Source organism: Xenopus laevis, chromosome 7S (genome assembly GCF_017654675.1).
Source record: "Xenopus laevis strain J_2021 chromosome 7S, Xenopus_laevis_v10.1, whole genome shotgun sequence".
Lineage (NCBI taxonomy): Eukaryota > Metazoa > Chordata > Amphibia > Anura > Pipidae > Xenopus > Xenopus laevis.
The window spans coordinates 97,192,724-97,220,047 of record NC_054384.1 but is presented as its reverse complement, the minus strand read 5'-3'; the positions used below and the strand labels follow the sequence as shown (position 1 = coordinate 97,220,047).

The 27,324-nt window shown below is 40.9% G+C and overlaps 1 protein-coding gene across 2 annotated transcripts; it reads right to left on the bottom strand.

The window, feature by feature from the left end:
- Positions 1-4,174: 4,174 nt before the first annotated feature.
- bcl2l12.S (BCL2-like 12 (proline rich) S homeolog) lies at positions 4,175-25,798 on the bottom strand. Of its 2 annotated transcripts, XM_041571598.1 has the most exons (8): positions 25,633-25,798; positions 17,952-18,129; positions 17,139-17,776; positions 13,045-13,194; positions 11,629-11,738; positions 6,498-6,633; positions 6,161-6,177; positions 4,175-4,549 (listed from the first exon to the last, which is right to left on the bottom strand). In XM_041571598.1, the coding sequence occupies exons 2-8, from the start codon at positions 18,119-18,121 to the stop codon at positions 4,508-4,510; spliced, it is 1,263 nt and encodes a 420-aa protein (XP_041427532.1). In that variant the 5' UTR covers positions 18,122-18,129; positions 25,633-25,798; the 3' UTR covers positions 4,175-4,507. The 2 variants fall into 2 exon arrangements, with proteins under 2 accessions (XP_041427532.1, XP_018083647.1); XM_018228158.2 differs by lacking the exon at positions 6,161-6,177 and having other exon boundaries at positions 6,364-6,633; positions 25,633-25,797.
- Positions 25,799-27,324: the final 1,526 nt, after the last annotated feature.

Sequence of the window (27,324 nt, the reverse complement as noted above, 5' to 3'; positions counted from 1 at the left end):
TCAGGAAGCTTTTGTCTAAAAAAAGATTGTTTGTTGTGCCCATTAAAATTTTGCTGTGCCACTTAGAGAAACAACATCCTCATCTCCTATATACAGTCAAGCGCTGATTTTAAATTTTCCAGGGTTTTGGAATATTTTTTTTTTTTTTAAATCTCGCAAAATATGGTATGTAAAGTATGGATTTTTTGGTAAAAACTGGTGCACGCTATAAAAAAACCAAAAAAAAAACCACTTACAATGTGGGAAAAGTCACATTCGCAGGGAAATAGGGAAACATTTATGATGTAAAATGTGGGAAAAAACCTGTGTAATTCTCCAAGGGAAATGTATTAGAACTTGAAATCAATGAACCCCAGCAGAGCCTTGTAAAACACACAAGAAACAATCCAAAGAACTACAGCCAATCACTATCTGATAAATAAAATGTTGTACAGACACTTCACCTTCAAAGTCTATTTTAATAAATCTTCAACAGTGAAAAATCAGGACAGATATATTTCCAAATAAGGTGCTAATCACAGTTGTAACTCCACAGCACTGTGGAGGGCATTAATCAAATAAGACATTTACAGGAAATTTTAGTCAGTTATAAAAATATTACATTTACCTTAAAAAAGGGCACACATATTAACTTTAAAGAGCTTCTTTACCTTTCCCATCTATACCCTGATAAAGGAACAGATTTAAAAAAATTGAAGTGGAGAATCCTGAAGGGTTTAACTCACAGTCATATTTATCAAAGCAAATGAATGTGCCTCTATTCTGGTGAATGGGGTGTTAGAGCTCAGAGACAGCACTGAACTCTAACAATGCTCTGGATCATTTTTGCATTGGAACAAATTATTCTAGCATATAAAAGGACTGGGTGAAAAATACTGATGTGTAGTAAATCAGCCCTTAAATCTTGAAATCAGCTTTGCAACCCAAAAACTAGTTTGGAATGAAAAATAATAATATAATATTCACATTGAATTATTATGTGCTTTAACAATTTCACGTGGTAGTTTCTAGTAGCCACAGAAAAACACTGACCACACATTTCTTTTTTTTTTCCTGCTCCAAAATGTGTCATCCTAGTGCATAGACACCTAGGAGGTTATTTATCCCTGAATCAGTGGTACAGGCCGATACATTAGATAGCTTTAAGAAGGGGTTGGATGGTGTTTAGCAAGTGAAGGAATACAGGGTTATGGAAGATAGCTCATAGTACAAGTTGATCCAGGGACTAGTCAGATTGCCATTTTGGAGTCAGGAAGGAATTCCCCCCCCCCCCTCTGGATCAACTGGCAGTTACGCAGGTTTAAAAAAAAAAAAAAGTCAAAAGTTTGAACTTGATGGACGTTAGTCTTTTTTCAACCTAACTTACTATGTTTTTTTTTGAAGTGTAAACTTTATTTAACAGAAAAACTCAGAAAGCCTATTAACATCTTCAATTGGTTCACCGGACCTCTGCCATAGACTTCTACATTAATTCTGCAGGTATCGAATTAGAACTGTTTCCAGGGATGAGATGTGATAAATCTCACATTCCAATTCAAATTCGAGTTGGTGGTTTAAAATTTGAACTTGTGAGTTTTGACCAAAAAAAAAAAAAAAAAAGATTCTAAAATTCGAATTTGAATTGAACTTTCAAACTTTAGTAATTCTGCCCATTAATGTTTGTGACAAAGCACAACAGAGCTTGTTGCATCTTAAAAAAAGCAAACCCTTTTAACGCCTCTATAAATCAAATCAAGTTTATAAAATGAGTTAAAGGAAAACTATACCCACCCCAAACAATGTAGGTCTCTATAAAAATATATTGCATAAAACAGCTCATATGTAAAACCTTGCTTCATGTAAATAAACCATTTTCATAATAATATACTTTTTTAGTAGTATGTGCCATTGGGTAATCCTAAAAGAAAACTGCCATTTTAAAAAATAAGGGCTGTTCAAGGCAAGAGATGTAAAAGGGCAGTTTTTACTTAAATATATATTCCAGTTTGGTAACATTCTTTCATATGCCACTTAATTTGATATAAACTATATGTTGCTGAAGAATTCATTTTGGGGGTATAGTTTTCCTTTAAAACAAAATCACTGATTCCTTTAAAAAAAAAAATATCCAACCATAAAAATATGTACGTCATGTATACATTGCATTATTGACACTGGCAGCAAATACAGTTCAAACCAGTTAAACACAGTACAAAGAATACTGCCAGCTTGGTCTGTTAAAGTCTGATGGCATATGTCTAGTACCCCGAGAGCACCATGGACTGTCGCTGAATAACAAATTGGTATTAAATGTTCTGTCCCATGGTTTTACCTAGCATTCCCTTTTTGAACAAATACATTTAAAAGATAATTAAAAAGAAAAATATGAAAATTTCTGTATTATACATTTGGCCTTGTCATTTGTCTACTCTTTTTTTTTCTCTCTTTTTTTTCCCAAAAGGTTAGTTGCATTCACCCAGAAGACCATTCCTTGGATAAAAGTAGCAGAAGATGTGGAACGTGCAAACGTTGACAGTACAGTAATGGCTTTGCTCTGTTCTTTTATTGCAGAAAATGGCAGCAGTAGCTCACCTAGTAGCCAGCGCTAGGATCAATTGTCCTCCCAAAGCTGAAGCATCCATGTTTGGAAGTACCAAAAGCCTTAGAAATTGCTTTGTGCAAAGGCAGCGGGTGCATTTTTGGTGAAAAATCAATTCTCAAGTCAATAGAACAGCAACTTTTGGAAAAAAGCAAAAAACAAAAAACAGCTGCATAGCCTCTTTCAGAGTGCAAACTGCTTGTGGGGTACTAAAACCCACTAAGTGCCAGCTCAATAGGGTTATACTTACAGTTTTAACTTATTGTCATTTTTTTTCCCTACAGCTGCAAACGATAGCAAAAATTCTCAGATTTGTTCCATACCCTGTATGCTGTTTTTTCTATAATTCCAAAGCGGGGATCCTAGAACTAATTTAGTATTAAGGTTACTATCTGGAAGGCTACTGGCACGTTTCGGAGGAACAGCAAAGTCACCCATGCGGCTTCCCATTTATGTTGATAAAAACGTCTTTATTACGTTGATACAGTCAGTTCTCGCCTGAAAATATGAATTGGACCAATAACCACCTTTGGTGTCAGTTTCCATTAAAGTTCTTGGGAAACCGCATAGGTACTTTCAGGAGAGAAACTGCCACATGTACCATTAGTCTAATGGTTTGTAAAACCCCATATGTGCAAATCACTCCCCATTAGTATGAACTGTACATAAAGGCACATGCCTCAGTTTTAACATAGGGCATTGCTTTTCTGAACCGTTGTCAGTAAGTAGCACCCAAACCCTAGCACATCATTACTTCCTGAGGAAAAACAACTGGCTTAAAGGGGAGATTCACCTTTAAAGGATCACTAACTTCAAAAAGTTTTAAAAAAAAATAGTTTGCATACTATGAAAAAAAACCCACCAACACATATTAAACGTTAAAATCGTTTATTTAGAAATAACTTACAGAATCTCTGCTTACGCTCCTCTTCAAAAAAGGTGATTGGGTGATCCATCGTGCGGCGCTCGATTTCCCCTCCCTGCCTTCCTTATAGGAGATAGACAGGGAGGAGAAATGGAGCACCGCACGATGGATAGTCGTCCTGCCGCAAGACGAGATTCTGTAAGTTACTTCTAAATAAAGACTTTGCGATTTTAAAGTTTAATATGTGCAGCGCCGAATTTCAATGTCGGGCGCCCCTAGGCTGCGCGGTCCGACCAGGCGCAAATCCGGGCCTGCATATGTGTTGGTGCTTTTTTTTCGTAGTATGCAAATAATTTTTTAAAAATTTTTTTGATGTTACTGGTTCTTTAAGTTAACTTTTAGTATGTTATTGAACTGCCAATTTTAAGCAACTTTTTAATTAGTCTTTTGCCTTCCTCTTCTTCTGACTCTCTCCAGCTTTCAAATGGGGGTCACTGACTCCTTCTAAAAACAAATGCTACACATTTATTGTTATTGCTACTTTTTATGACTCATCTTTCTATTCAGGCCTCTCCTATTCATATGCCAGCCTCTTATTCAAATCAATGCATGGTTGCTAGGGTCATTTGGACCCTAGCAACCAGACTGCTGAAATTGCAAACTGGAGAGCTACCGAATAAAAAGAAAAATAACTCAAAAACCGCAAATAAAAAATTAAAAACAATTGCAGATTTTCTCAGAATATCCTCTCTAACCGTTATCTTGAAGGTGAACAACCCCTTTAAGTGTCTGTATGTTTCAGTACAAATTAAAAAGTATTTAAAATATATTTCAATAAAAAAAAAAAGTTTGATGAGAATCCATCCCCTGAGCTTTTCTTAAAGTTGTACAAACATTCTTTTGTCTTTCAAGTAGCTAAGTGCCACCAGCACCATGTGTGCTACAGGTCCAGCCTTCTAGCTTCTGTAGTTCCCAGAAGAGTTGAATATATTAAAAAAAGCCGTCATAGTTAGCTTCACGCCTTAAGTGCTGTAGACAGTTCTGAGGTAGACTAGTTTCTGGCGTTAATCGATCTGAGCAATATCATCTTGAGAAATAATGTTCTCCTGTGGAAAAAAAAGCAAACACAGCAATATTCATTATTGTGGCATTTTCTAGTGCTGGCAGTTTGTACATTTCACATTTATCCCACTGTCATAACAAAGTACCCAGTGTAACTGTGCTGACCAGCCCATGCTCTCATGCACACAAGGAGCCCCTGTCTTCAAGGGCCTGCAACTGACAGCAGGGTGCTAGCAATTCGTTATGAAGGCAATAGACCTATTCTCTCTTAGTTGTGCTTCCAGTAAGGGGAATTCTGGTGTTTCTAAGCATCGTCGCCATTAAAAAATGAATTCTGTGCTCAGGTCTTAGCCTAACTCCAACAGGAACATTTCTGAGGCCAACGGCTAAGATTGCCACATTTAAGTAAATAATAGTAAAAGAGTCTAAACCCAAAGTGAACATTAATGTAACTGCTAAGAATGTTCCTTTAGGTATGTTTGCAATACAAATCAATGTGCTATTTTTATTGATTTGTAAGATATTAGCAGTTTAGAATGCTAATATCAGACTTGCAGCAGTATTCATTCAGAACTGTTGACCATAGGGGTTAACTGATTTTAAAAAGGTAGTGTCTATAATAAACCCCCACTCTGCACAGATCTCTTTGTCTGACTTAGATTTCAGAGCTGTATTGACAGCAGGAGGGAAGCTGTTGCTTCCTTCCAGCTCAGCTTGTTAAAACTAGGGATGCATGGAATCCACTATTTTGGGATTTGGCCGAATCCCAACACCTTCATGAAAGATTTGTCTGAAACAGAACCCTAATTTACATATGAAAATTAAGAAAGGGTTAAACAACAGTGTGCAGTTAAAAAATTTTTGAACTTCCTTGCCTGTGTGAAGAAAAGTTATGTGATTTTTCGGCTTTGGTTTGGCCAGGTACTAGGATTTAGCCCAATCCTGCTGAAAAAGACGATCCCCGGCTGAATCCCGAACTGAATCTTGGATTCGATGAATCTATAGTTAAAACCCTCACTAGCAGACATACTGGCTAACATTCTTCAAGTATATGCATCAGCAATCTCAGCTCTGATTGAGAGCTGATGAGCCAAAAACTTAATTTTAGCAGTCTAAAACTGATAATATTGCAGCAATTTCACAGATTTCTGTTTGGGTTTAGAAAGATTTTTTTGCTAAACTTCAGCAATAAGTAGCAGGGCCGCCATCAGGGGGAACTGAGAGGACAACCGTCCCGGGCCCGATGGCTTCTATAGGTTAAGGGTGGTCCGGCCATGCTGCATTTCTTGGATTAGCGAGGCCCCCTTGAGCTGCTGAAGTAGGATAGGAGCTGTGCAGTGCCGAAGTAGGGAGCCAGAGCCACAGAAAGAAGCCGAGGAAGAAGAAAGGTAAGTTCCACTGAATACCGTTATATATACTGTTGGGCACTACTGTTGGGGGGCCCTGGCAACTGATGTTTTTTTAAACCTGGGGGGGGGATCTGGCCACCAATGTTTTTTTTTTTACTTGGGGGGCCTGGCCACCAAGGGCTTTTTTAAAAAAAATTTGTATGGGTGCCTGGCCACCAATTTTTTGTAACTTGTATAGGGGCCACACCATCATTGTGTTTTTGAACTTGTAGAGGGGCCATGCACCAATGTTTCTTTTTTTTTTACTTGTACAGTGCCAGCGGAGCTGACAAGTAGTACAGTGACCCAAGCAGCTATGAATCCACGGGGCACAGCAGTGGAACCCCTACCAAATGAGGATACTGCAATTTTTTACTTCCTGCATTTCTTTGCCAAAATAAAATGTCCTTGTGCGGTTGAGGTTACATTGAAATATCAAAGTAAAGATGAGTAAATAGTAATTTGCTTACCCAGCCCCCCTGCTTCTGCAGCCACGGTACAAACATATCCATGTATTCCATACTATAGCCCATCAGCTGGTGTACAGCATGGCTGTTGATTCCGGCAACCTTCCTGGTTAACTCCATAGTGAGGGCAATCTTGGTCAGTTCAGGGCTCACACGGACTCCAGCTACTTCAGTCGGTCCCTCAGTCTGGCTGGTAAAAACCTCTGCTAACTTGGAAAAGCTGCCATACGACATCCTGCTGAGTGTGTTCCTCAGAAAGGGATCATTGTTAATCTATATTAGAGAAGAAAAAGAAATGGTCACATACACGAGAGCAATGAAAGCCTGAGGTTCTAGCTTGCCAAAGGACAGCTGATGCGACAAATGAATTTAGCAGATAACTAAAACACTATTAGGGGGGTCGCTTATTAAAATCCAAATTTATCTAATTTTCTGAAATATACTTCGTCCAAATCTGCACAGGTTATTTCACCTTATTTATGAATACATTTTCCCTAAAAATTCCAGTGCGAGCAAAAAACTAGATTTGTATGAATTTTTCAGACTTTCCACCAGAAAAATCTGAATTTTCTGGATTATTGCCCAATAGCCAAGTAATGCTCGGATTATTGCACGAAACCCAGCACAGATCAAGATATCTTCAGGAATTCTCCTATTGACTTATATAGAACCTCAGCAGGTTTGAGGTGCCAGATTTTCGGATTTGGAATTTTTCCATCCTTAAGGTATAATAAATCCTGAAAAATTGGAGGGGTTTTTTTTCACAAAAAATTCTGATTTATTTGTCAAAACTCCAATTTTTCAAGTTTTTGGCATTCGGACTTCAATAAATAACTCCCAATAAGTACACACTACAAGAGTAAAAAACATCTTATGTCTCAAGTAAATATAATCGAAGTGAGTATGAAGATGAGAAAACAAAAAGTGTAGATTTATAAACTCTTGGCACAAACACCAATGATCCGCCATAAGGTAAAACTAAGCAGTCTGGAACTTCAAAATGTCAATTATTAAATTTAGGGATGCACCAAATCCACTATTTTGGATTCGGCCGAACCCTTCGCAAAAGATTTGGCTGAACAACGAAAAAATATTTGCATATGCAAATTAGGGATGGGAAGAAGAAACCATTTTTTACTTGTTTTGTGACAAAAAGTCACGTGATTTCCCTCCCCACCCCTAATTTGCATATGCAAAGGATTCGGTTGAATCCTGCTATAAAAGGTCGAATCCTGGATTCGCTGCATCCCTAATTAAATTTGGTTACCAATGTCTGTTCATATGCTCTATTGTTCACTAGAGAAAGGGCTTTGTCTGAAACATGTAGCAACACATCAATAAATTAATTTGCAGCAGTTCTGCAGTGCCAGGTGTCCTCCATCTTCATATATAATGCTGGTGTTATGTAGTGCTACAACAGGGGCACAGGAGCACCAGCCTGTTTATTCAAGGATACAGCTGTGTAAAAATACTGCGGTTTTGAAGAATTTCGTTACCCATGTGCATACCTCCCAACTGTCCCATTTTTGGCTGGACAGTCCCAATTTTGACAGCTCAACCCGTAGTCCCGGATTGTTGCTGAAATGTCCCCACTTTCTCTTTTCATCTCCTGGACTGAACAGCCAGAAAAAGATACAAAGTTTCTTAAACTGAATTGGCTATTGACAGAGAGCCCAGAATAAGTGGCAGATGCACTTAGATACTTTTTTAACAACTTAAGATAAGCAAAGAAACAATTGTAACAATTTAAGATAAGCAGGTCTCTTGGGGAAACGGTGACTTGCAGGGCAAGTCACCTTCATTAGCACAACTGTTATAACACATAAAAAAACAAAAAAATGTGTTGAAACTTTCATAACCTGATTTTGTAAAATGAACATGGTAATTAGGGAGTGTGGCCACAAAAATGGGCATAGTCAAAATTTTTGCCAAAAATTTCGGCAAATCTTCTTATCCCTCTTTCTATTTCCAAAATGTTGGGAGGTATGCATGTGCACTGCCAATATGAATGTTGCCTGCAGGTCAATTCATGGATATCCCAGTAAGAACTACGTGCTGAATCCCTGCTATATCGTTCTATATCATAAGGTAAAGCTAAGAATCTAAAATGTACTCCTTCATGTCTTCCTTTGCCCAAAGCTGCGGATTGTCTAAATCTGACTTGAAGGTAGTAAAGAACCGCAACAATGCAAATTAAACAGAAAATGACCATCTATATACTCATATTTATGTTACACATATAACCGAAAACGCTGCATTTGCCCATTCCTCCGTGGCGCAGGTAGGTGCTACCGAGTACAAACACTGACTGAGTTTTTTAAAGGAGAACTAAAGCCTAATTAAAGAAGTAGCTAGAAATGTTGTACATTATGTTTTGTGCTTCTGTACCAGCCCAAGGCAACCACAGCCCTTTAGCAGTAAAGATCTGTGTCACCAAAGATGCCCCAGTAGCTCCCCATCTTCTTTTCTGCTGATTCACTGCACATGCTCTGTGCTGCTGTCACTTACTGAGCTTAGGGACCCACTCACAATATACAGTACACATAGAATAGAAATGTCACAATATAAGGCTGATTAGTCATTAATGCAGATAATTACTACATGGCAGCACAGAAACCAGTGCAATAAGCATCAGAATTTAATAATCAGCCCTGTAGCATCAGCTTATATTACAGACCAACCTCATTTTCTGCTGGATAATTAGTGACGAGCCCTAAGCTTAGCTTCTCAACAGCTGCTCAGAGCCCACTGAGCATGTGAGTGTCACAGACACTTTCCAAGATGGTGACCCCCTGTGACAAGCTTGAAGTCCTGGATCATTGCTGCTATTGAGAAGCTGAAACTTTAGGCTGGTGCAATAAGTTCAGTATATAAAAGATGCCAGTTTTAGCCATATTAATTTTTAAGGTTTAGTTCTCCTTTAAGGTCCCTTGCCTGTCTCCCCCAATATGGCACGCTTACAGCAAAAACTTGAGGAATAGCTTGGAGATGTAGATTTTGGAACATTATAATGAGACCATGCATACTGCCAGTGGTTGAAACTGAAATACACACAAATTAAAATGAAGTCATTTGGTAAATGCTAATAAACTCCATTAACATATCACAGGCTCATAGAAATGCTGATGCTTGCACTTGCCTGCCTTCTCTTTCTTTTCCATTGCACTGCCCTGTTCTGTAGCAGAAATGCATTACTTTTTCCTTCTTAGATTTCAGTCCGTTGTTTTGTCAACGGTCCAAGAGGAGGGTGAGCAAAAAGAAACAAGTCTCTTATCTCCATATGAAAGGTGTCAGCCCAGTCATATAAGAGAGTTTATTACCATACTTGGGAAGCCCCACAAAGAAGCCAATTAAGTGTCTGCACACAGTTCCATCAAGTCAAGAAACAACCTCTATTCTTCTATCAATAGTAAAAAGGTAACAGCAGAATAAAATTTTATGACTAAAGATGATGCATCTTAAACTACTATTAATTATGGATAGTGGGGTATGGCAAGTTTATAGCACACCAACCTGACTAAAGCTGGCCATACATGGGCACATTTAAGTTGCTAATTAGGGCCCTTTAGTCTGAGTTGGTGGCTTATCTGCCCATATATATGGGGCTGTCCGAAAGGCTTACTAAACCGATGTCTGGTGAAAATTGGCCAGATATCAATCAAACCGGTTTGATTTTTAAGTTGCATGGATGACTGTATTGGCTCAATAATGATAAAATGGCAATATTTCCGTCATTGTAAGCCCACCGTTTGGTCCAAGGGCCAATTGATTGGATTAGCCCAATATCACTCAGCTTAGGTGGGAAAAATCCACTTGCTTGGTGACCTTGCCAAATGCAGGGATCTTATAGGCCAGTGGCTCGCGAGCAACATGTTGCTCACCAACCCCTGACATATTTCTCCCAGTGGCCTCAAAGCAGGTGCTTAGTTTGAATTCTGGTCTTGGAGACAAGTTTCGCATAAAAAACAGGTGTACTGCCAAAAAGTGCCAACTATAGGCTGCAAGTTAATATATGGGCCACCAAATAGTCAATCACTGCCCTTATTTGGTAGAGAACAGGAATTTTTTCATGCATATGTTGCTCCCCAACACTTTTACATCTGGATATGGCTCATGGATTGGGGACGCCAGTTATAGTGTATGGCCAATTTAACCAGTAAAAAGCTTCATTTCTAGGGGTCTCAACTGCAGCACATTTCTGATTTTACTATCCCATGTACTTGAGAGGTGGGCTTTGAATCAAATGACTCCTTATGTATAACTATATTTCAAATTTGATCTAAATTTTCCCTTTTCATTCCCTCTAGCTAAGCTACAGGCCGGCCAGAAGCCTGTGGGACCCGCGTGTTTACCCGACACGCAGGTCCGGACTGAGAATTAAAATAAGCCCTGTCATTTCAGGTACACAGAGGCCCAATCAGCCCACAAAGAGGCCCAAACATCCCCCACCAGCCCACTTAATACTGAGTTTCTATGGGACCTTATAGCAGCCCCTCTGGCATTTGCCAGAACCCACAGATTGCCAGTCCGGGCCTGCCCGACAGCTTTGGGCCTGGCTCCAGCATAAAATCTTTGGCTTCTGGTGCCTACATTTATAGACTTAGACCTGCCCCTTTTGTGACATCACTGTGGGCCGGGTTGGGCTTGGATCTATAAATAGAGGGGGGAGACGCCGGGTCGGGTGCGGGTTGGGAGATGCCGGGTTAGGGTCAGGTACGGGTCGATAATTTCTCGACTGGCACACCACTACTATGCTGTAGTGGCTCCATTATTCATGTCTGATCATTCTCCAGGTCTTTTAGTATCACATAGATAATAATATTATGAAAATCTGCAATTGGTTAATTTTTTTGTGGTTTTTAAATATTTTGTTTTTTGTTCAGCAGCCCCCCAATTAACATTTTCATCAGCTATCTTGTTGCTAGGGTCCAAATTACCTGAGCAACCAAGCAGGGACTGGAATATGAATAAGAGATGGCTTGATTAGAAAGGTAAGTAATACTAAGTAACAATAACTTTGTAGCCCCATAAAGCAATAGTATTTTGGTTGCCAGGGTTAGTGACCCTGCCGCCCAATTTGAAAGCTGAAAAGAGGCAGATGATGAAAGCCAATCATTTAAAAGGGATAAAAACATTAAAACCAACTGAAAGGTTGCTAAGATATTCAATACCATACTAAAAGGTGGAATGTGCTGTACCCGTCCTACTGTGATGTTTACCATGCCTTTTGCACAAAACAGAAGTATCTAGAGGGGATGGGCAGCTTACCGTATCGTTGATAACATTCGCCTGCTCCTGAAGCAGCACTACCAACTGGCGAATCACCTCCTCTTTATTTTCACTATGTGAGACTTCGCTTGCTGCAACATTGTTGTTCTCTGCAGAAGTCACACAAGTTAAAGGAAAAGTATACCCCAAAATGAATACTTAAGCAACAGAATTTTACCAAACTGGTATATATACGTTTAAGTAAATCTTGCCCTTTTACATCTCTTGCCTTGAACCACCATTTCGTGATGGTCTGTGTGCTGTCTCAGAGATCACCTGACCAGAAATACTGCAGCTCTAACTGTAACAGGAAGAAGTCTGTCTGTTAATTGGCTCATGTGACCTAACATGTATGGTTTGTTTGTGTGCACCGTGAATCCTACGATCCCAGGTGGCGGCCCTTGTTTTTTTAAATGGCATATTTTCTATTTATGATTACCCAATGGCACATACTACTAAAAACATATATTATTATAAAAATGGTTTATTTACATGAAGCAGGCTTTTACATATGAGCTGTTTTATGCAAAATATTTTTATAGAGACCTACATTGTTCGGGGGGTATAGTTTTCCTTTTAAGAAATACAATGAGTTTAAATTATCAAAGAATGCCTCCAGGGGCGTAACTACAGAGGAAGCAGACCCTGCGGCTGCAGGGGGGCCCAGGAGGTACAGGGGGCCCCATGAGGCTCTCATTGATGAGCAATTTGAACATATATTGGTAAAACAGGACAAACACTGGATATGTTGGGGGCCCTAAAATTAATTTGCTGTGGGGCCCAGCAACATCTAGTTACGCCACTGAATGCCTCTCCTACCAGGGCAACACATGGGTGGTACAGGGAGTATAGCAGCCAGGGGCCCAGGGCAGGGGGAGTGCTTGAGATGTAAAAGTGTAATTCATGGGTCATGAAAGGGGCCATTTTATTTGAGGGTAATGCCCACCAACCAGAGGGTCCGGGTGATCAGTGGACTAAAAACTGGGGTCCCCTGGGGGTAGAACTTAGTATGGGGCCCTTCCTCCCACGAATATCAGCATGCAAAGACTTTGTAATTGAATTAAAATCACTAGGGTGCATTGCAATCACTAGGGGTGCTGAGATCCCAGCTGAGATCTGTGGGTGTGCCCCCCCCGTTTACCCAAGGGAGAGTAAATGAGATAGGTAATGTCCCTTTAGGCTAGGGCCACACGGGAAGATTCAGGGAGATTGGTCGCCTGGCAACTAATCGCCGCGTCTTTGAGGCGGGTGCAAGATTCCAGCAAGCCATTCAGGTAGATTAGACGCGGCGATAAGTCGCCAGGCGACTTATCTCCCTGAAATCTTCCCATGTGGCCTAGCCCTTATACCTAGCTGGGGAGCTCATCAACTGCCTATAAACCTTATGCATAACATTCAGTCTAATAGTTCACTTACCAATTAACTGTGGCTTCCGATCATTTATTTCAGCACTTGGTGGGAGAAGAGGTGCAGTGGTTGCTGTTGGGCTCTTCAGTCTCTGGTGCTTCACTAGTTTGTCCAACTTCTTAGCAGCTAAATTGTAAAGTTCAGCCTCGCCAACTTTCCCTTGAATTAAATCCAGAACAAAATCAGTGGAAATAAATCTAAACACAACTGTAAACAAACCCAATACTATGAAGCAGCATAATAATATGTTATATACCATTGTATAGATCATTTGCTGCTTGTTAGCAATCCCTTAACTGCTCAAGATTTGAATCTTTATTATACTGTTTGTCTATTTTATACCTACAAGGACAGTTTAGAGGGATTAGCTAAATCAATATTTATATTGCCCCTTTATAATGCTACTTATAAGGGCAGAGACACATGTGGAGATTCATCGAGATTAGTTGCCCAGTGACAAAGTCGCTTCTTCTTCAGGCGACTAATCTCCCCGAACTGCCATCCCGCCGGCAATTTAGATTCTAGCTGGTGGGAAGGCAGTTCAGAGCGATTGGTTTTGCGACGTCACCAAAGTTTCCTCGTGAGGCAACTCTGGGCGACTTCGGAAAACGAAGCCTGCAGGTAGGCAGTTCGGAGAGATTAGTCGCTCGAAGAAGAGGCGAATTGTTGCCGGCGACTAAATCTCCCTGAATCTTCTTGTCTGTCTCTGCCCTAATGCTCACTTATTTCCAGGTCGATTCATTCACAGTGCTTAAATTACATTGTGAAGGAAATGTATAATCACTGGACAGTGCCTGAATGTTAGGCATCACTGTAGAATCTCCACACTGCCATCTTCTTCCTGGATCCTCTCTATGGTCCTGACCCGTGGACATGCCCATGTGCAGTAGAGAGAAAAGTAATTTTTAAAACAAAAAGCTGACAGCAAATATAGAAGTGGAAAAGGACTGCAATATGGTGATCCTACAGAAGTACTCCGGGACCAGAAAAAAATGGAAAATCCAGGAAAATGTAAAATTAGGGAAATGTATTATGCATAATATACAGGTGGGACCACAAAACAACAATGTAAAATGATTGGGGGATGCTTAACATTTAGAACCTTTAGTGATTATCCCTTCCCTACTTATTTAAATGTCAAGGATGTATAAGTGAATACAAGGTTATACGGATATTTTGGATCCATTATGTGAAAAACAGTTATCCAAAAAAAGTCTATGGCCATATCCCATAGACTTTCATCCCAAATAATCGATATTTTTCCAAACTATTTCCTTTTTCTCTGTAATGATAAAACAGTACCTTGTACTTGATCCAAGCGAAGACATAATTAATCCTCACTGGAGGCAAAACCAGCCTATTGGATTTATTCAATGTTTAAATGATTTTCTAGTAGACTTAAAGGAGAACTAAACCCCTCTCCTAAAGACAGCCCCCATTCACCTCCTCCCCGCATAGTCCGCTATTTAAAAAATTGTCGCGGAAAGTTGCACAAACCTTCCCATGCAGAGTAGCGCAGCCAAGCTCACATGCACCATCCTCCATATCTTCGGATACGTTCGCAAAAGGGCTGACGTTTTCTCGCATGCGTAGTTGGAGCTGTTTCCTATACACGTCTACTGCGCATGTGTCGGAACGTAAATTGCAGAAGGGAAGAAGAGGATCCGAAGATACAGAAGATGTCACCTGTGAGCTCCGCTGCGATAATCTGCATGGGAATGTCTTCGACAATTTTTTAAATAGTGGACTATGCAGGGAGAATAGTATATTTAATAGTATGGCAGCTAAAACAGGCTTACCACACATAAGATTACCAGAATTAGCAGTGTATCCCTTGACTTTATTTTGCCATATCCAGTTACACACAGTCCATCAGGGGTTTACACTTTTATGCCTCTAAAATGTTAAGTGTAGTTGGATATGGTGAAATAAAATCAAGGGGTATTCCCTGCACACTTTGGTAATAAAGTGCACTTAGTTAATGCAAACTAAGCCATTCTCCTTTCACCAGATTTCATAACCCTTGCTTAACTTTATTTTGTCATATTTAATTTCACTGCACATTAAAAATAAAAGCTTGATTAAAAAACAAGGTTTTCTAGATCTGATAGTACAATCACAGAAGGGCGCATAATGCATAACTTTGTCTAGCCATAAGCAGTGACTTGTTTGCATGTTTGAAAACCTGTCAGAATTCAGCTCTTTACAGTTAATATAATGGCTGTATTTGTTTATATGCGACATACTCCAGTTCAAGTTCATCGTTGCAGCACTGCCTCTCTACTTCTGTGACTGGGCGAGTAGTGGTGGTGCTGCAAGGCTGTGACTGGCTGGAGGTACCATTTAAAGTAGAACCTCAACCAATCACAGACTGGCAGCAGAGTATATATTTGATGTATGCAGGGTCACTGTGTAACCTCTCAGAACCAGAAAGATAGTAGGGGCTGATAAGTTCAAGCCTCTATAGCAGGAAACTAGAGAACTAAACCATTAAAAAGTAGGGATGCACCGAATCCAGGATTCGGTTCCGAATTCGCATATGTAAATTAGGTGTAGGTAGGGAAATAACGTGACTTTTCGTCACAAAAGAAGGTTTTTTTCACTTTTTCCTTTCCTGTCCCTAATTTGCATATGCAAATTAGGTAGGGATGCATCTAATCCAGGATTCGGTTTGGGATGCAGACTTTTTCAGCAGGATTCGGATTTGGCCGAATCCTTTTGCCCGGCCGAACAGAATCCGAATTTGCATATGACTTTTTGTCACAAAACAAGGAAGTACATTTTTTTCCCTTCTCATCCCCAAATTGGAATATGCAAATTAGAGATCGGATTCGGTTCGGTATTTGGCTGAATCTTTCACAAAGGATTTGGGGGTTCGGCCAAATCCCAAATAGTGGGTTTGGTGCATCCCTATTTAAAAGAACCCTACAGAGGCCTCCCTCCCAAAACCGCATACACACTGGACCAGATTGGCTTTAACTCCATTTATTCCTGGCCACCATTAAGCTGAGAACAGGACGTCAAGAAGCCAAATAGGACTGCCAGATATCTGTCAACCCCACTGCTCTATATTTTATTAACAGGTACAGGACAGTACTGAGGATTGAGTGGATTGAGAGGGGGAGGCCCCTGCAAGGCGCCTAAATGATGGGGTATAAATGATTTCATTTTTCTAACACTTGGCATTTTTGTTATGGTATTTGTGCGACAAATTGCTTGTTTTGATTGTATACGTATTTTACATTTGTAACTAGTTTTTTAAAGGGCAATGGCACGCAGGGCATTTTGTGCCTATGCATGTTTTTGGGTTGAAAACAAAACACCCGAATTACATTTCCCTCTTTATAGGTAAACAAATACCTCACAGCATGAAAATGGAATCACTGTATCCTTGCTGGTAGCAGAAAGTTAAAAATAATGCCACATTTTTTGATTTTGCCAATAACCAAGGTGTCAGTCACTTACTTAAAGGTGAACTAAAGCGTAATTAAAGAAGTAGCTAAATATGTTGTACAATAAGTTTTTGGCTTCAGTACCAGCCCCAGGCAACCACAGCCCTTTAGCAGTAAATATATGTGCCCCCAAAGATGCCCCAGTAGCTCCCCATCTTCTTTTCTGCTGATTCACTGCACATGCTCTGTGCTGCTGTCACTTACTGAGCTTAGGGACCCACTCACAATATACAGTACACATAGAATAGAAATGTCACAATATAAGGCTGATTACTAATTAATACAGATAATTACTACATGGCAGCACAGAAACCAGTGCAATTAGCATCAGAATTTAATAGCTAGCCCTGTAGCATCAGCTTATATTACAGGCCAACCTCATTTTCTGCTTGAACATTTGCAACGACCCCTAAGTTTAGCTTCTCAACAGCTGCTCAGAGCCCACTGAGCATGTGAGTGTCACAGACACTTTCCAAGATGGTGACCCCCTGTGACAAGTCTGAAGTCCTGGATCATTGCTGCTATTGACAAGCTGAAACTTTAGGCTGGTGCAATAAGTGCAATATATAAAATATGCCATTTTTAGTCATTTTGATTTTTAGGGTTTAGTTCTCCTTTAATATTCCTGTCCAAACCCATTCCCGCGCTTACCCATATCCTGAGCATGAGAATGTGGGTCATCTTTTTTGTAGCAAGGGTCCAGCGGCAGAAAGCTCGGTCTCGCATGCGGAACATCTGTCCCTGAACCATGATCTTTATGTTTTTTCTTCCAAAGATTTTTAATGGAAAAGGGTCGGCTTTGTTTCTTTTTTGCCCCTTGAAAATCTTTGTCTGGAATCTCTGTTTTCATCTGGGTCTCCAGCACCAAAGAGTCGACAGAGCCAGCTATAGTACAAGCGAGTAAAGGGTTGGGGGATTTGGGTCGCTTTAAGGAATCTCTTTTGCTGCCATTTTTACTCGAGTCATCGAGCACTTTGTCTAGAGACTCCCTGGATTTGCTGTGAATGCTTCCCTCCTTGTATTTAAGGCTAGCTGCTTTCTCCTTCGACTGACTGTGTCTTCTCAGGAGCTTCTTGAAGTTTGTTTTGAAGCCGTGCTTGGACTCTTCCACCCGGTTGATCTCTTCATGAAGAGAATTCCAGTTGCTATTTTCCTCCTGAGCCGAGGTTCCACCAAAAACTGGGCTCTGGCTTCTCTCATCTTTTCCTCTGGCAGGTTCTCTTGACTTTTTTTTCTCACTTTTCTGGGGTTTCTTTGAAGACGCTTCCTTCACCTCCTCTCGATTGGACCTTGGTAAAGATATAAAATTGTGAAGCATGAGTTACATCTCAAAATGAACTGCTGGTAAATGCCAAGTGCAAATCATTGAGCCAACGTGCACCGCACAAATGATAGTAGCCTTTTTAAACGATGCAATTTTCCCTACAAAACATACCCCTTGCTATTCCACCAATCACTGCTTACCTGTGGCTGTATTTTTTAGGGTCGTGGTAAGTGCGTCCCACGTGCCCAACATTATCAGCCTGTTCGTGGCTCAATGATCTCTTTAAAAAGGCTTCAAGCACAAGTTTGGTTCCTTCCTTCACTTTGATCAGGCTGATCCCATCACAGTTTTGGTTGACTATGGCATCCATTCCATATCCTAGCACAACAAGCAAGAGAGATTATCAAGGGTCTATTGAGGGTAAGATGTGTACAAGCTGGAAAGAGGAAGGTAAATAATTTAAAAACAATATCAAATAAAAAGACCAATGTAAAGGTGCTAAAAACAGGCCAATATTTAACATACTATAACTTATACAGTGTCAGTAACTTCCCCTTTACACCCCTATAAATCAAAATATTAGTCAAGTTGCTTTTACATAGCCAAGTATTCGCAACTGACAGCTGTTCAGATGCTGTTCGACTACAATTACCACCGCTCAAATTAATTAACTACACTTTTTCAATGGTCAGAGCCACCATAGAAGAGAAGATAAAGGGAAAAATACTGGTAGCAATGGCATTTACAGATAACTTTAAAACCAGTGTCAATTATTAATGGCCTTATGCATAGCATAGAATTATATTTACTAAAAAAAAGCTCTGGGAGCTTCATACCAACCTGTGTGAGCATTCCATCATTTTTTTTGTAGTATATTTATTAAGACAAAGATTTTTCCTATTTGGAACAATCATGCCACAGACACAAGTAAAAGCAAAAATACAAATAAAGTCCTTTTAAGGTCAGGGCACATGCTCAGATTTGGGGAGATTAGTCGCCCCGGCGACTACTCTCCCCACACAGCCTCCCGCCGGCTAGAATGTAAATCGATGGCGGGATTGCATAAAAATGTGAGGAACTAAAGCCTTTTAACACAATCACTTCATTTCAGGGGCTCAAAAGTTACTGGACACTGACTCAAAGGCTATTTCATGGGCAGGTGTGGGCAATGATCAATGAAGCAGATAAAAGATTAAAGGGATACTGTCATGGGAAAAAAAAAAAAATTCAAAATGAATCAGTTAATAGTGCTGCTACAGCAGAATTCTGCACTGAATCCATTTCTCAAAAGAGCAAACAGATTTTTTTATATTCAATTTTGAAATCTAACATGGGTCTAGACATATTGTCAATTTCCCAGCTGCCCTAAGTCATGTGACTTGTGCTCTGATAAACTTCAATCACTCTTTACTGCTGTACTGCAAGTTGGAGTGATATCACCCCTCCCTTCCCCCCCCCCCCCAGCAGCCAAACAAAAGAACAATGGGAAGATAACCAGATAACAGCTCCCTAACACAAGATAACAGCTGCCTGGTAGATCTAAGAACAACACTCAATAGTAAAAACCCATGTCCCACTGAGACACATTCAGTTACATTGAGAAGGAAAAACAGCAGCCTGCCAGAAAGCAATTCTCTCCTAAAGTGCAGGCACAAGTCACATGACCAGGGGCAGCTGGGAAATTGACAAAATGTCTAGCCCCATGTCAGATTTCAAAATTGAATATAAAAAAATCTGTTTGCTCTTTTGAGAAATGGATTTCAGTGCAGAATTCTGCTGGAGTAGCACTATTAACTGATGTGTTTTGAAAAAAAATATGTTTTCCAATGACAGGAACCCTTTAAAATATTAAATGCACAGGAGTAAATGAGTGCAATAAGTAACTTGCCGCACTGGTTTGACATGTCCCAGAAAAGGAGATTCAAAGCACAACAATGTCCCTGCTTCTAGGAAACCAACCCTCAGATCTTGAGAATCCTGTTTCTTTTCAGAAAAAAACAGAGACCATTTTAAAAGAAAAAAAAGCACACGCAATGCTGGTATTTAAGGCATGTGGACATATAGGTCTGTACAAGCAGCCAAAAAAAATAAAACCGTCATCCAAAGGTCAACATCAAATTTAATGTAATGTGCCTACTAATCTACTACAATATTTCTTCTGCTTAAAGGGATTCTGTAATGATTTTTATGATGTAGTTTTTATTTCTAAATTACACTGCAAATAATTCACTACCATATAAAATTTCCTGAACCAACAAGTGTATTTGTTAGTTGTAATATTGGTGTGTAGGCGCCATCTCTGGTCATTTTGCCACAAAACAAGGAAGTAAAATGTTTTCCCCCTTCCCACCCATAATTTGCATATGCAAATTAGGATTCGGTTCGGTATTCAGCCGAATCTTTCGCAAAGTATTGGGGGGTTCGGCCATATCCAAAATAGTGTATACGGTGCATCCCTTATCTATTTGTCACATTCATGCACCTAACAAGCAAGCTGGGGCACTTTTTCATTAGGTACATTCTATGGTTTCCCTCATCTGAAGTGCGGGCTCGCTCACCTCCAGTGGGTGAAACTATTGGCAATAGGTGCCCTTTATTATATTACATTAAAGCAATACATAATGCAATACATATTGCTTGGTTGCTTGGGGTGTGAATGAAATTTCTAGCAAACAGATCCACTTACTACCACTACCTATAAATGAGGCGAGTTCTGCATAAACAACACCCTGCACCCTTCATCGTGACTGTTTTGGTTTGCAGAGATGCAAAAGTCCATTATAAGAGGAGGGGTGTTACATGTGCACAGGAAGCAGGATAAACTACCTTCTCCTCCTCCTCCAACTGCTTACAAAAACTAGGAAGTGAGAAAGTAAACATAGTTTCAGTTTAGTTTGTCTTGTTTAGCTCAAAATATAACAGGAAAACATATTTTTATGTTAGAGTTTTAGCACAACTCCTATTCAACAAGGAGTCATATGATCCCTTTAAGTTGAGGATGAAATTATTGCCCCATATTCGTCTGGGATGGGGTTTGAGGACAAGAGAGGCGGGACTTCTTAATGGAGGCAGAGTCCATTTAAGGCTAATAAAGCAGTCTTTCTATTTGGATCACCATACCTTATGTCTGATAAAAAAAAAACTCATTTAAACATTTAATAAATCTAATAGGATTATTTTGGCTCCAGTAAGGACTAATGATATCTTAGTCAGGATCTAGTACAAGGTACAGGTATGGGATTCATTATCCAGAAAGCTCTGAATTATGGAAAGGCTGTCTCCCATAGACTCCATTTTATGCAAATAATCCCAAAATTTCCTTTTTTTAAAAAAAAAAAAAATATTTCCTTTTTCTCTGTAATAAAAAAAATATAATTAATCCTTTTTGGAAGCAAAACCAGCCTATTAGGGTTATTTAATGTTTGTTTATAGGATTTTCTAGTAGATTTAAGGTATGAAGATCCAAATTATGGAAAAATCAGTTTTCCGGAAAACCACAGGTCCCAAGTATTCTGGATAACGGGTCCCATGCATGCAGTTTTTTTAAGAATACAGAGGAAAAAGTGATGGCCTTCCTGTAACTTAGAGTTTTTTAGATTTCCATACCTGGAATTACCTTGTAATTCATGGGAACTAAGCTGCATGAATTCATATTAGGGCGAACAATCCTGCTTCGTTTATTTAGGGGCAGATTTATAAAGGGTCAAAGTGAAAATTCAAGTAAAAAAAATTTGAATTTCGAACTATTTATGTGAACTTCGACTATCGAATAGGCCAAAATTTGATTTGAATTTGAAAAAAATTAGTACATGATACATTTCGATATTCGAATAGTCTGTCTCTTTAAAATAGGGATGCACCAAATCCACTATTTTGGATTCGGCCGAACCCCCGAATCTTTCGAGAAAGATTCGGCCAAATACCGAACCGAATCCTAATTTGCAGGTGGGAAGGGGAAAATATTTTTTACTTCCTTGTTTTGTGACAAAAAGTCATGAAATTTCCCAACCCACCCCTAATTTGCATATGCAAATTAGGATTCTGTTCGGCCGGGCAGAAGGATTCGGCTGAATCCGAATCCTGCTGAAAAAGGCCGAACCCTGGCCAAATCCCGAACTGAATCCTGGATTTGGTACATCCCTACTTTAAAACTTTGACCATTCGCCATGTAAAATCTGCCGAATTGTTGTTTTAGCCTATGGGGGACCTCCTAGAACCTATTTGGATTCATTTGGTGGACTTTGCAAATCCTTTGATTCGAATTCGATCGAATGCGATAAAACTTTGATTCGAACGATTCGAATACAGCCTATTCACCAGAAGTTAAAAATTTTGATTTTTTTTTAATGAATTTCGATTGGTCTTTTTTTTTATTCGCATTTCGAAGTTATGGGAGTTCAAAAAAACTAAAGACTTTTAAAGCTGGCCATAGATGTTGAGATTTTTAAAAGATCCGACCCTGATCGTGAGACCACGATTTTCTCGGAACGATCGTATGAATTGACCATCAACTAAAAAGACCAATTTGCCAGGAAAACAAAGGGGAGCTGCCTGCTTGGCCCTGTAAACATAGATAGATTGCACTGGGACCGACAAAGATTTTTTAACCTGGCCGATCAATTTCCTGACAGATGTCGGCCGAAAAATCGTAAGATGTACGATCGTTCGAATCCCACTAACCGCACGATAATTTCGAAGGATTGGTCAGACTTCCCTAAAATCGGTCGTTCATCAAGAAGAATCGTCTCGTCTATGGGGAGCACTATTGAGACGCCACCTCGGAAATTTGCCAATTTCCTAACGGGCGCAGGTGTCATTTCGCTAGCGAAGGAGATAGACGCTAGCGTTGCTTCGCACTCTAACGCAGGCATCTTTTCGCTCTGGCGAATGGACGTTACTAAGATGCGGATTTTACTGAACGTTACCTCATTCGCCAGACTTGCCTTCGCCACCTCAGACCAGGTGAAGTGCAATGGAGTGCATAGGACTTCCTCAATTTTTTGTCCCAAAAAACACTGGTGTCTTTTCCTTTTTTCAGAGTGATAGCCTGCAAAGGTCCATAAAAGTTTTTTTGGGGTAACCGGCTTCCGTACTACATTTCCTAACATATGGCACACAAACTAGACAGTGGGCTCATGCATAGGGCAATGTAGCAACTCTATTTTATTTATTAAGGTTCCCTGGGCTTGTGTAGTGTAATGTATTTGCTTCAACATATACGTCCATTCAACTTTATAATTTCCTGCTGTATGCAAATTAGGCAACGCTAGCGCATCTTCGCTTTGATTGCCGAAGTAACGCTACCAAAAATTCGCCCGCGTTCGGCACCCTGGACGCAGCTTCGCACTTTAGTGAATTAGCGTTGTCCTATTAAATTTACGACTGGCGAAGCGTTACGATAGATGCAAAGCTGTCCCTGCGAATTTTCGCCGGTTAGGGAATTTGCCCGTAGGGGAGAGCAGATCTGGGCTGGCAGGGCCCATGAGGTCCGGGGGCCCACCGGGTTTTTTCCCGGTGTCCCGCTGGCACAGTCCGACCCTGCGTTTGTACATTTTCTCCATCCCTGTATTAAAATCCCACATGCCCTTATAGCAGAGCTGCCTCACACCTGTCTGATATTTTTTATTTAGTGCCAGCACCCAAGATTACACTCATTTTCACATCATTTGAAAGGGACTCATAATATCTCTTGCTAAATAAAATTCATTTCCTGGTGCAGGTCAGGGTGCTTGGCACACCTTGTTGTATTACTTGCCAATGAGGAAAGAAGTCATAAAGATGCCCATAAGCATTCCAGCAATTTCTCCTTTTATGAGATTAAGGACAAGTACAAATGCTAGGAACCATTGTGGGTCGGCCCTGGTTTAGTACAATGGGAAGTGGCCCATGAAGATTCAGGGGGATGAGAATTAAAAATTGGTTTTATTAAAACTGAAACTGAAAGCAGGGTTTTGTTAAAAGGGGTGGTTCATCTTTAACTTAACGTTTAGTATTTTTTAGGATGGCCAATTCTAAGCAACTTTTCAATTAGTCTTTATTATTTATAGTTTGTAAAGTATTTGTCTTCTTCTTCTGACTCTTTCCAGCTTTCAAATAGGGGTCACTGACCCCATCTAAAAATAAATGCTCTATAAGGATACAAATTTACTGTTATTGCTACATTTTATTCCTCATTAGTGATGTGCGGGCCGGCCCGATCCCCGCGGGTTCAGCCCGACCTCACACTCCTCTTCGTAGGTGGCGGGTTGAGTTCTTCTCCTGCTCTCCCCAGCCGCCACATTGCAGTGCCAGCTTCTGACTTCCAGGTTCTTCTTTTATAGCGCTGCACCTGCTCGCCCCGCCCCTTCTGTGACATCACCAGCGGTTGGCGCGGGTCTATAAAAGGAACCCAGAAGTCGGGCTCGGGCAGGCGTGGGTGGAGGGAGTTCAGGTGGCGGGCAGGTCGGGGGAAATCCCAACTCCCATCTTTCACTGCATTGTATCACAAGTCAGAACCAGTACTACAGAGAATATAATTCGGAAAGCTGCAGTTGTCAATAACAATTACATTTACATATTGTATGTAACAAGGTTTACATGAATATAACAGTGGAATAGCCACACTCCCTGCATCCCCTGTGAACCTGCTGTATCACACAATATTACCATTTGGGACTGGTGTTAGGTTTATGGTTCATGGACACAATAATGAGATACACAATGGCACAAAGTGAATTATTTACATGCAGGAAAGGGATAGAGTTTGGGCTGTCATTCTCAGCTCTCTGAATGTCATTATCCCAATGTATAATTATTATCATGTTTTATAAAGCGACAACCTATATGGCAGGGCTGTACAATAGAAGGGCACATATATCCAACATAATACATTATATACAGGCAAAGACTTGGCCTAGAGCTTACAATCTAACAGCAAAAGGGGTGTAATACACAGGCACAGACTTGGCCATAGAGCTTACAATCTAACAACAAAAGGGGTGTACGACACAGGCTCAGACTTGGCCCTAGAGCTTACAATCTAACAGCAAAAAGGGGTTTAAGATACAGGCACAGACTTGGCCCTAGAGTTTACAATCTAACAGCAAAAGGGGTGTAAAACACAGGAACAGATTTGGCCTAAGAGTTTACAATCTTACATGAAAAGGGGTGTAAAACAAAGGCACAGATTTGGCCCTAGAGCTTACAATCTAACAGCAGAAGGGGTGTAAGACACAGGCACAGACTTGACCTGAGAGCTTACAATCTAACAGCAAAAGGGGTGTAAGACACAGGCACAGACTTGACCTTAGAGCTTACAATCTAACAGCAAAAGGGGTGTAAAACAAAGGCACAAACTTGGCCCTAGAGTTTACAATCTAACAGCAAAAGGGGTGTAAGACACAGGCACAGACTTGACCTTAGAGCTTACAATCTAACAGCAAAAGGCGTGTAAGACACAGGCACAGACTTGACCTTAGAGCTTACAATCTAACAGCAAAAGGGGTGTAAGACAAAGGCACAGACTTGGCCCTAGAGCTTACAATCTAACAGCAAAAGGGGTGTAAAACACAGGCACAGACTTGACTTTAGAGCTTACAATCTAACAGCAAAAGGGGTGTAAGACACAGGTTGAGGCCATCGGATTCCACACCAGAGAGGATAAAAATGACATATAAAATGACACATTTTCCCATGTTGGCAGAAAAGTACTTGTAAATGAAAGGTCTAGTTTACATACACTGCTGAAACATAACCTTGATATTCCATCAGAAGCTCAAGCTGAACTACAACTCCCATAATCCCCTGCTGACTCAAACAGGCAGGAGTTCCAAATAGAGGGCAAACTCATACCGGCTCAGTAGCGAATGAAAGAGTTCGGCCACCAAGCAACACCAGTGTTACCTTATTCGCTCGAGATCTGATCGTACGGTTCCACGCACCGGCTCAACTCACACGGCTGGACCGAACGCATCTAAAGAAATCTGCAATAGCAACTTCTTAGACTCAACTCCAGAAAAGCGCATTACGCATGCGCAGTTCCGCCCGGCAGCAGCGGAATCCGGACTCAACAATACAATAAGTAGATGTGCGGACGGGCGGGGCTTCAGTGACTTTCCTGGGGCGGGGCTAGAGGATGGTGCGAGGCGTGGCTTGTACAAATTGCACTCGTCCGAATTGATTTGTGTGTTTGGTGGGCTTTATGCTTCCCTGAGCCCTCAGTCCTCCGCCATCCCAGGGCCGGGGATGTTGTTTGCTTGTAGGCTCTGCTAGATTCCTTCCCCACCCCCATCCTCATCCAATGCTGGGGATATTGGAGACATTGATTTGCTGCGCCCCTTTTGTCTGCGGACCCCCCTGTTTCCAATGGTTTTTGCCATTATGAAGCGCTGTTTTGTTTGGCGCCCCTTTTCTGTAATCGTTTTAATGGGAGATAAGGAAGAACAAACCCCAAGCTGAGATTAAGGGCAGAGACACGCAGAGATTCAGGGAGATTTAGTCGCCCAGTGAGAAATCGCCTCTTCTTAGGGTTTAAGCACATTCGGGTAGATTCAGGTAGATTCCGCCTGCTATAATGTGAAAGCGCCAATGTACTCGATTTCCGAAGTTGCTCGAAGTTTCCTCGTGGGGCGACTTCGGAAATCGCGCTGCAAGTGCATTGCCCCAAGCGATTTTTCATTTTAGCAGGCGGCAGGCAGGGGAGTTTGTCGCCCCGAAGAAGAGGCGATTAGTCGCCAGGCAACTAAATCTCCCCAAGTATGCCCGTGTGCTAGCTCCCTAAGGGTGACTAATCTCTCCAAACTGCCTTCCCGCTGGCTAGAATCGAAATCGCAGACGGGATGGCACTTGGAGCGCTTCGTTTTCCCAAGTCGCCCAAAGTTGCCTGCTGCTGCCCCCACTCCGCGCGTCTAACTTCTAGCGTCACAGCCAGTCGAGGAGGGGCCACATCACTAGTGCAGTGAGCTCTATTGTGCTCGCTGCACTAGCAGAGCCGAATTTTGAAAAACAGAAAGGGTAGGGGTTTTATAATCAAGGGTTTGGTTCTCCTTTAAGCCAGTGATCCCCAACAATGGCTTGAGAGTAACATGTTGCTCAACAACCCCTTAGCTGTTGCTCCCAGCGCATACCTCCTAACTGTCCCGATTTTGACAGCTCAACCCACATTTGTTACTGAAATGTCCCGACTTTCCCTTTGATCTCCTGCACTGAACAGCCAGAAAAAGATGCAATGTTTCTAAATGTTAATTGGCTTTTGGCAGAGAGCCCAGAATATGTGGCAGGTGCACAGAAACGTGTTCAAACTTGCCAAATTTTGTAAAAGGACAATGGTAATTAGGGGGTGTGACCACAAAAATGGGCTGGTCAAAAATTCTTTTTTTTTTTCTGTTTCCTAAATGTTGAAAGGTATGCCCAGGACCGCCATCAGAAATCGCAGGGCCCCATACGACAAAATTTCCTGGGCTGCGCCCACCGCAAGCCCCACCTACAGGTCCGCCCTCCCCACCACACAGGTCCGCCCCCCACCACACAGTAAAAAAAAATATTGGTGGCTAGGGTTCCCACATGTTAAAAAAAAATAAAAAGATATTGGTGGTC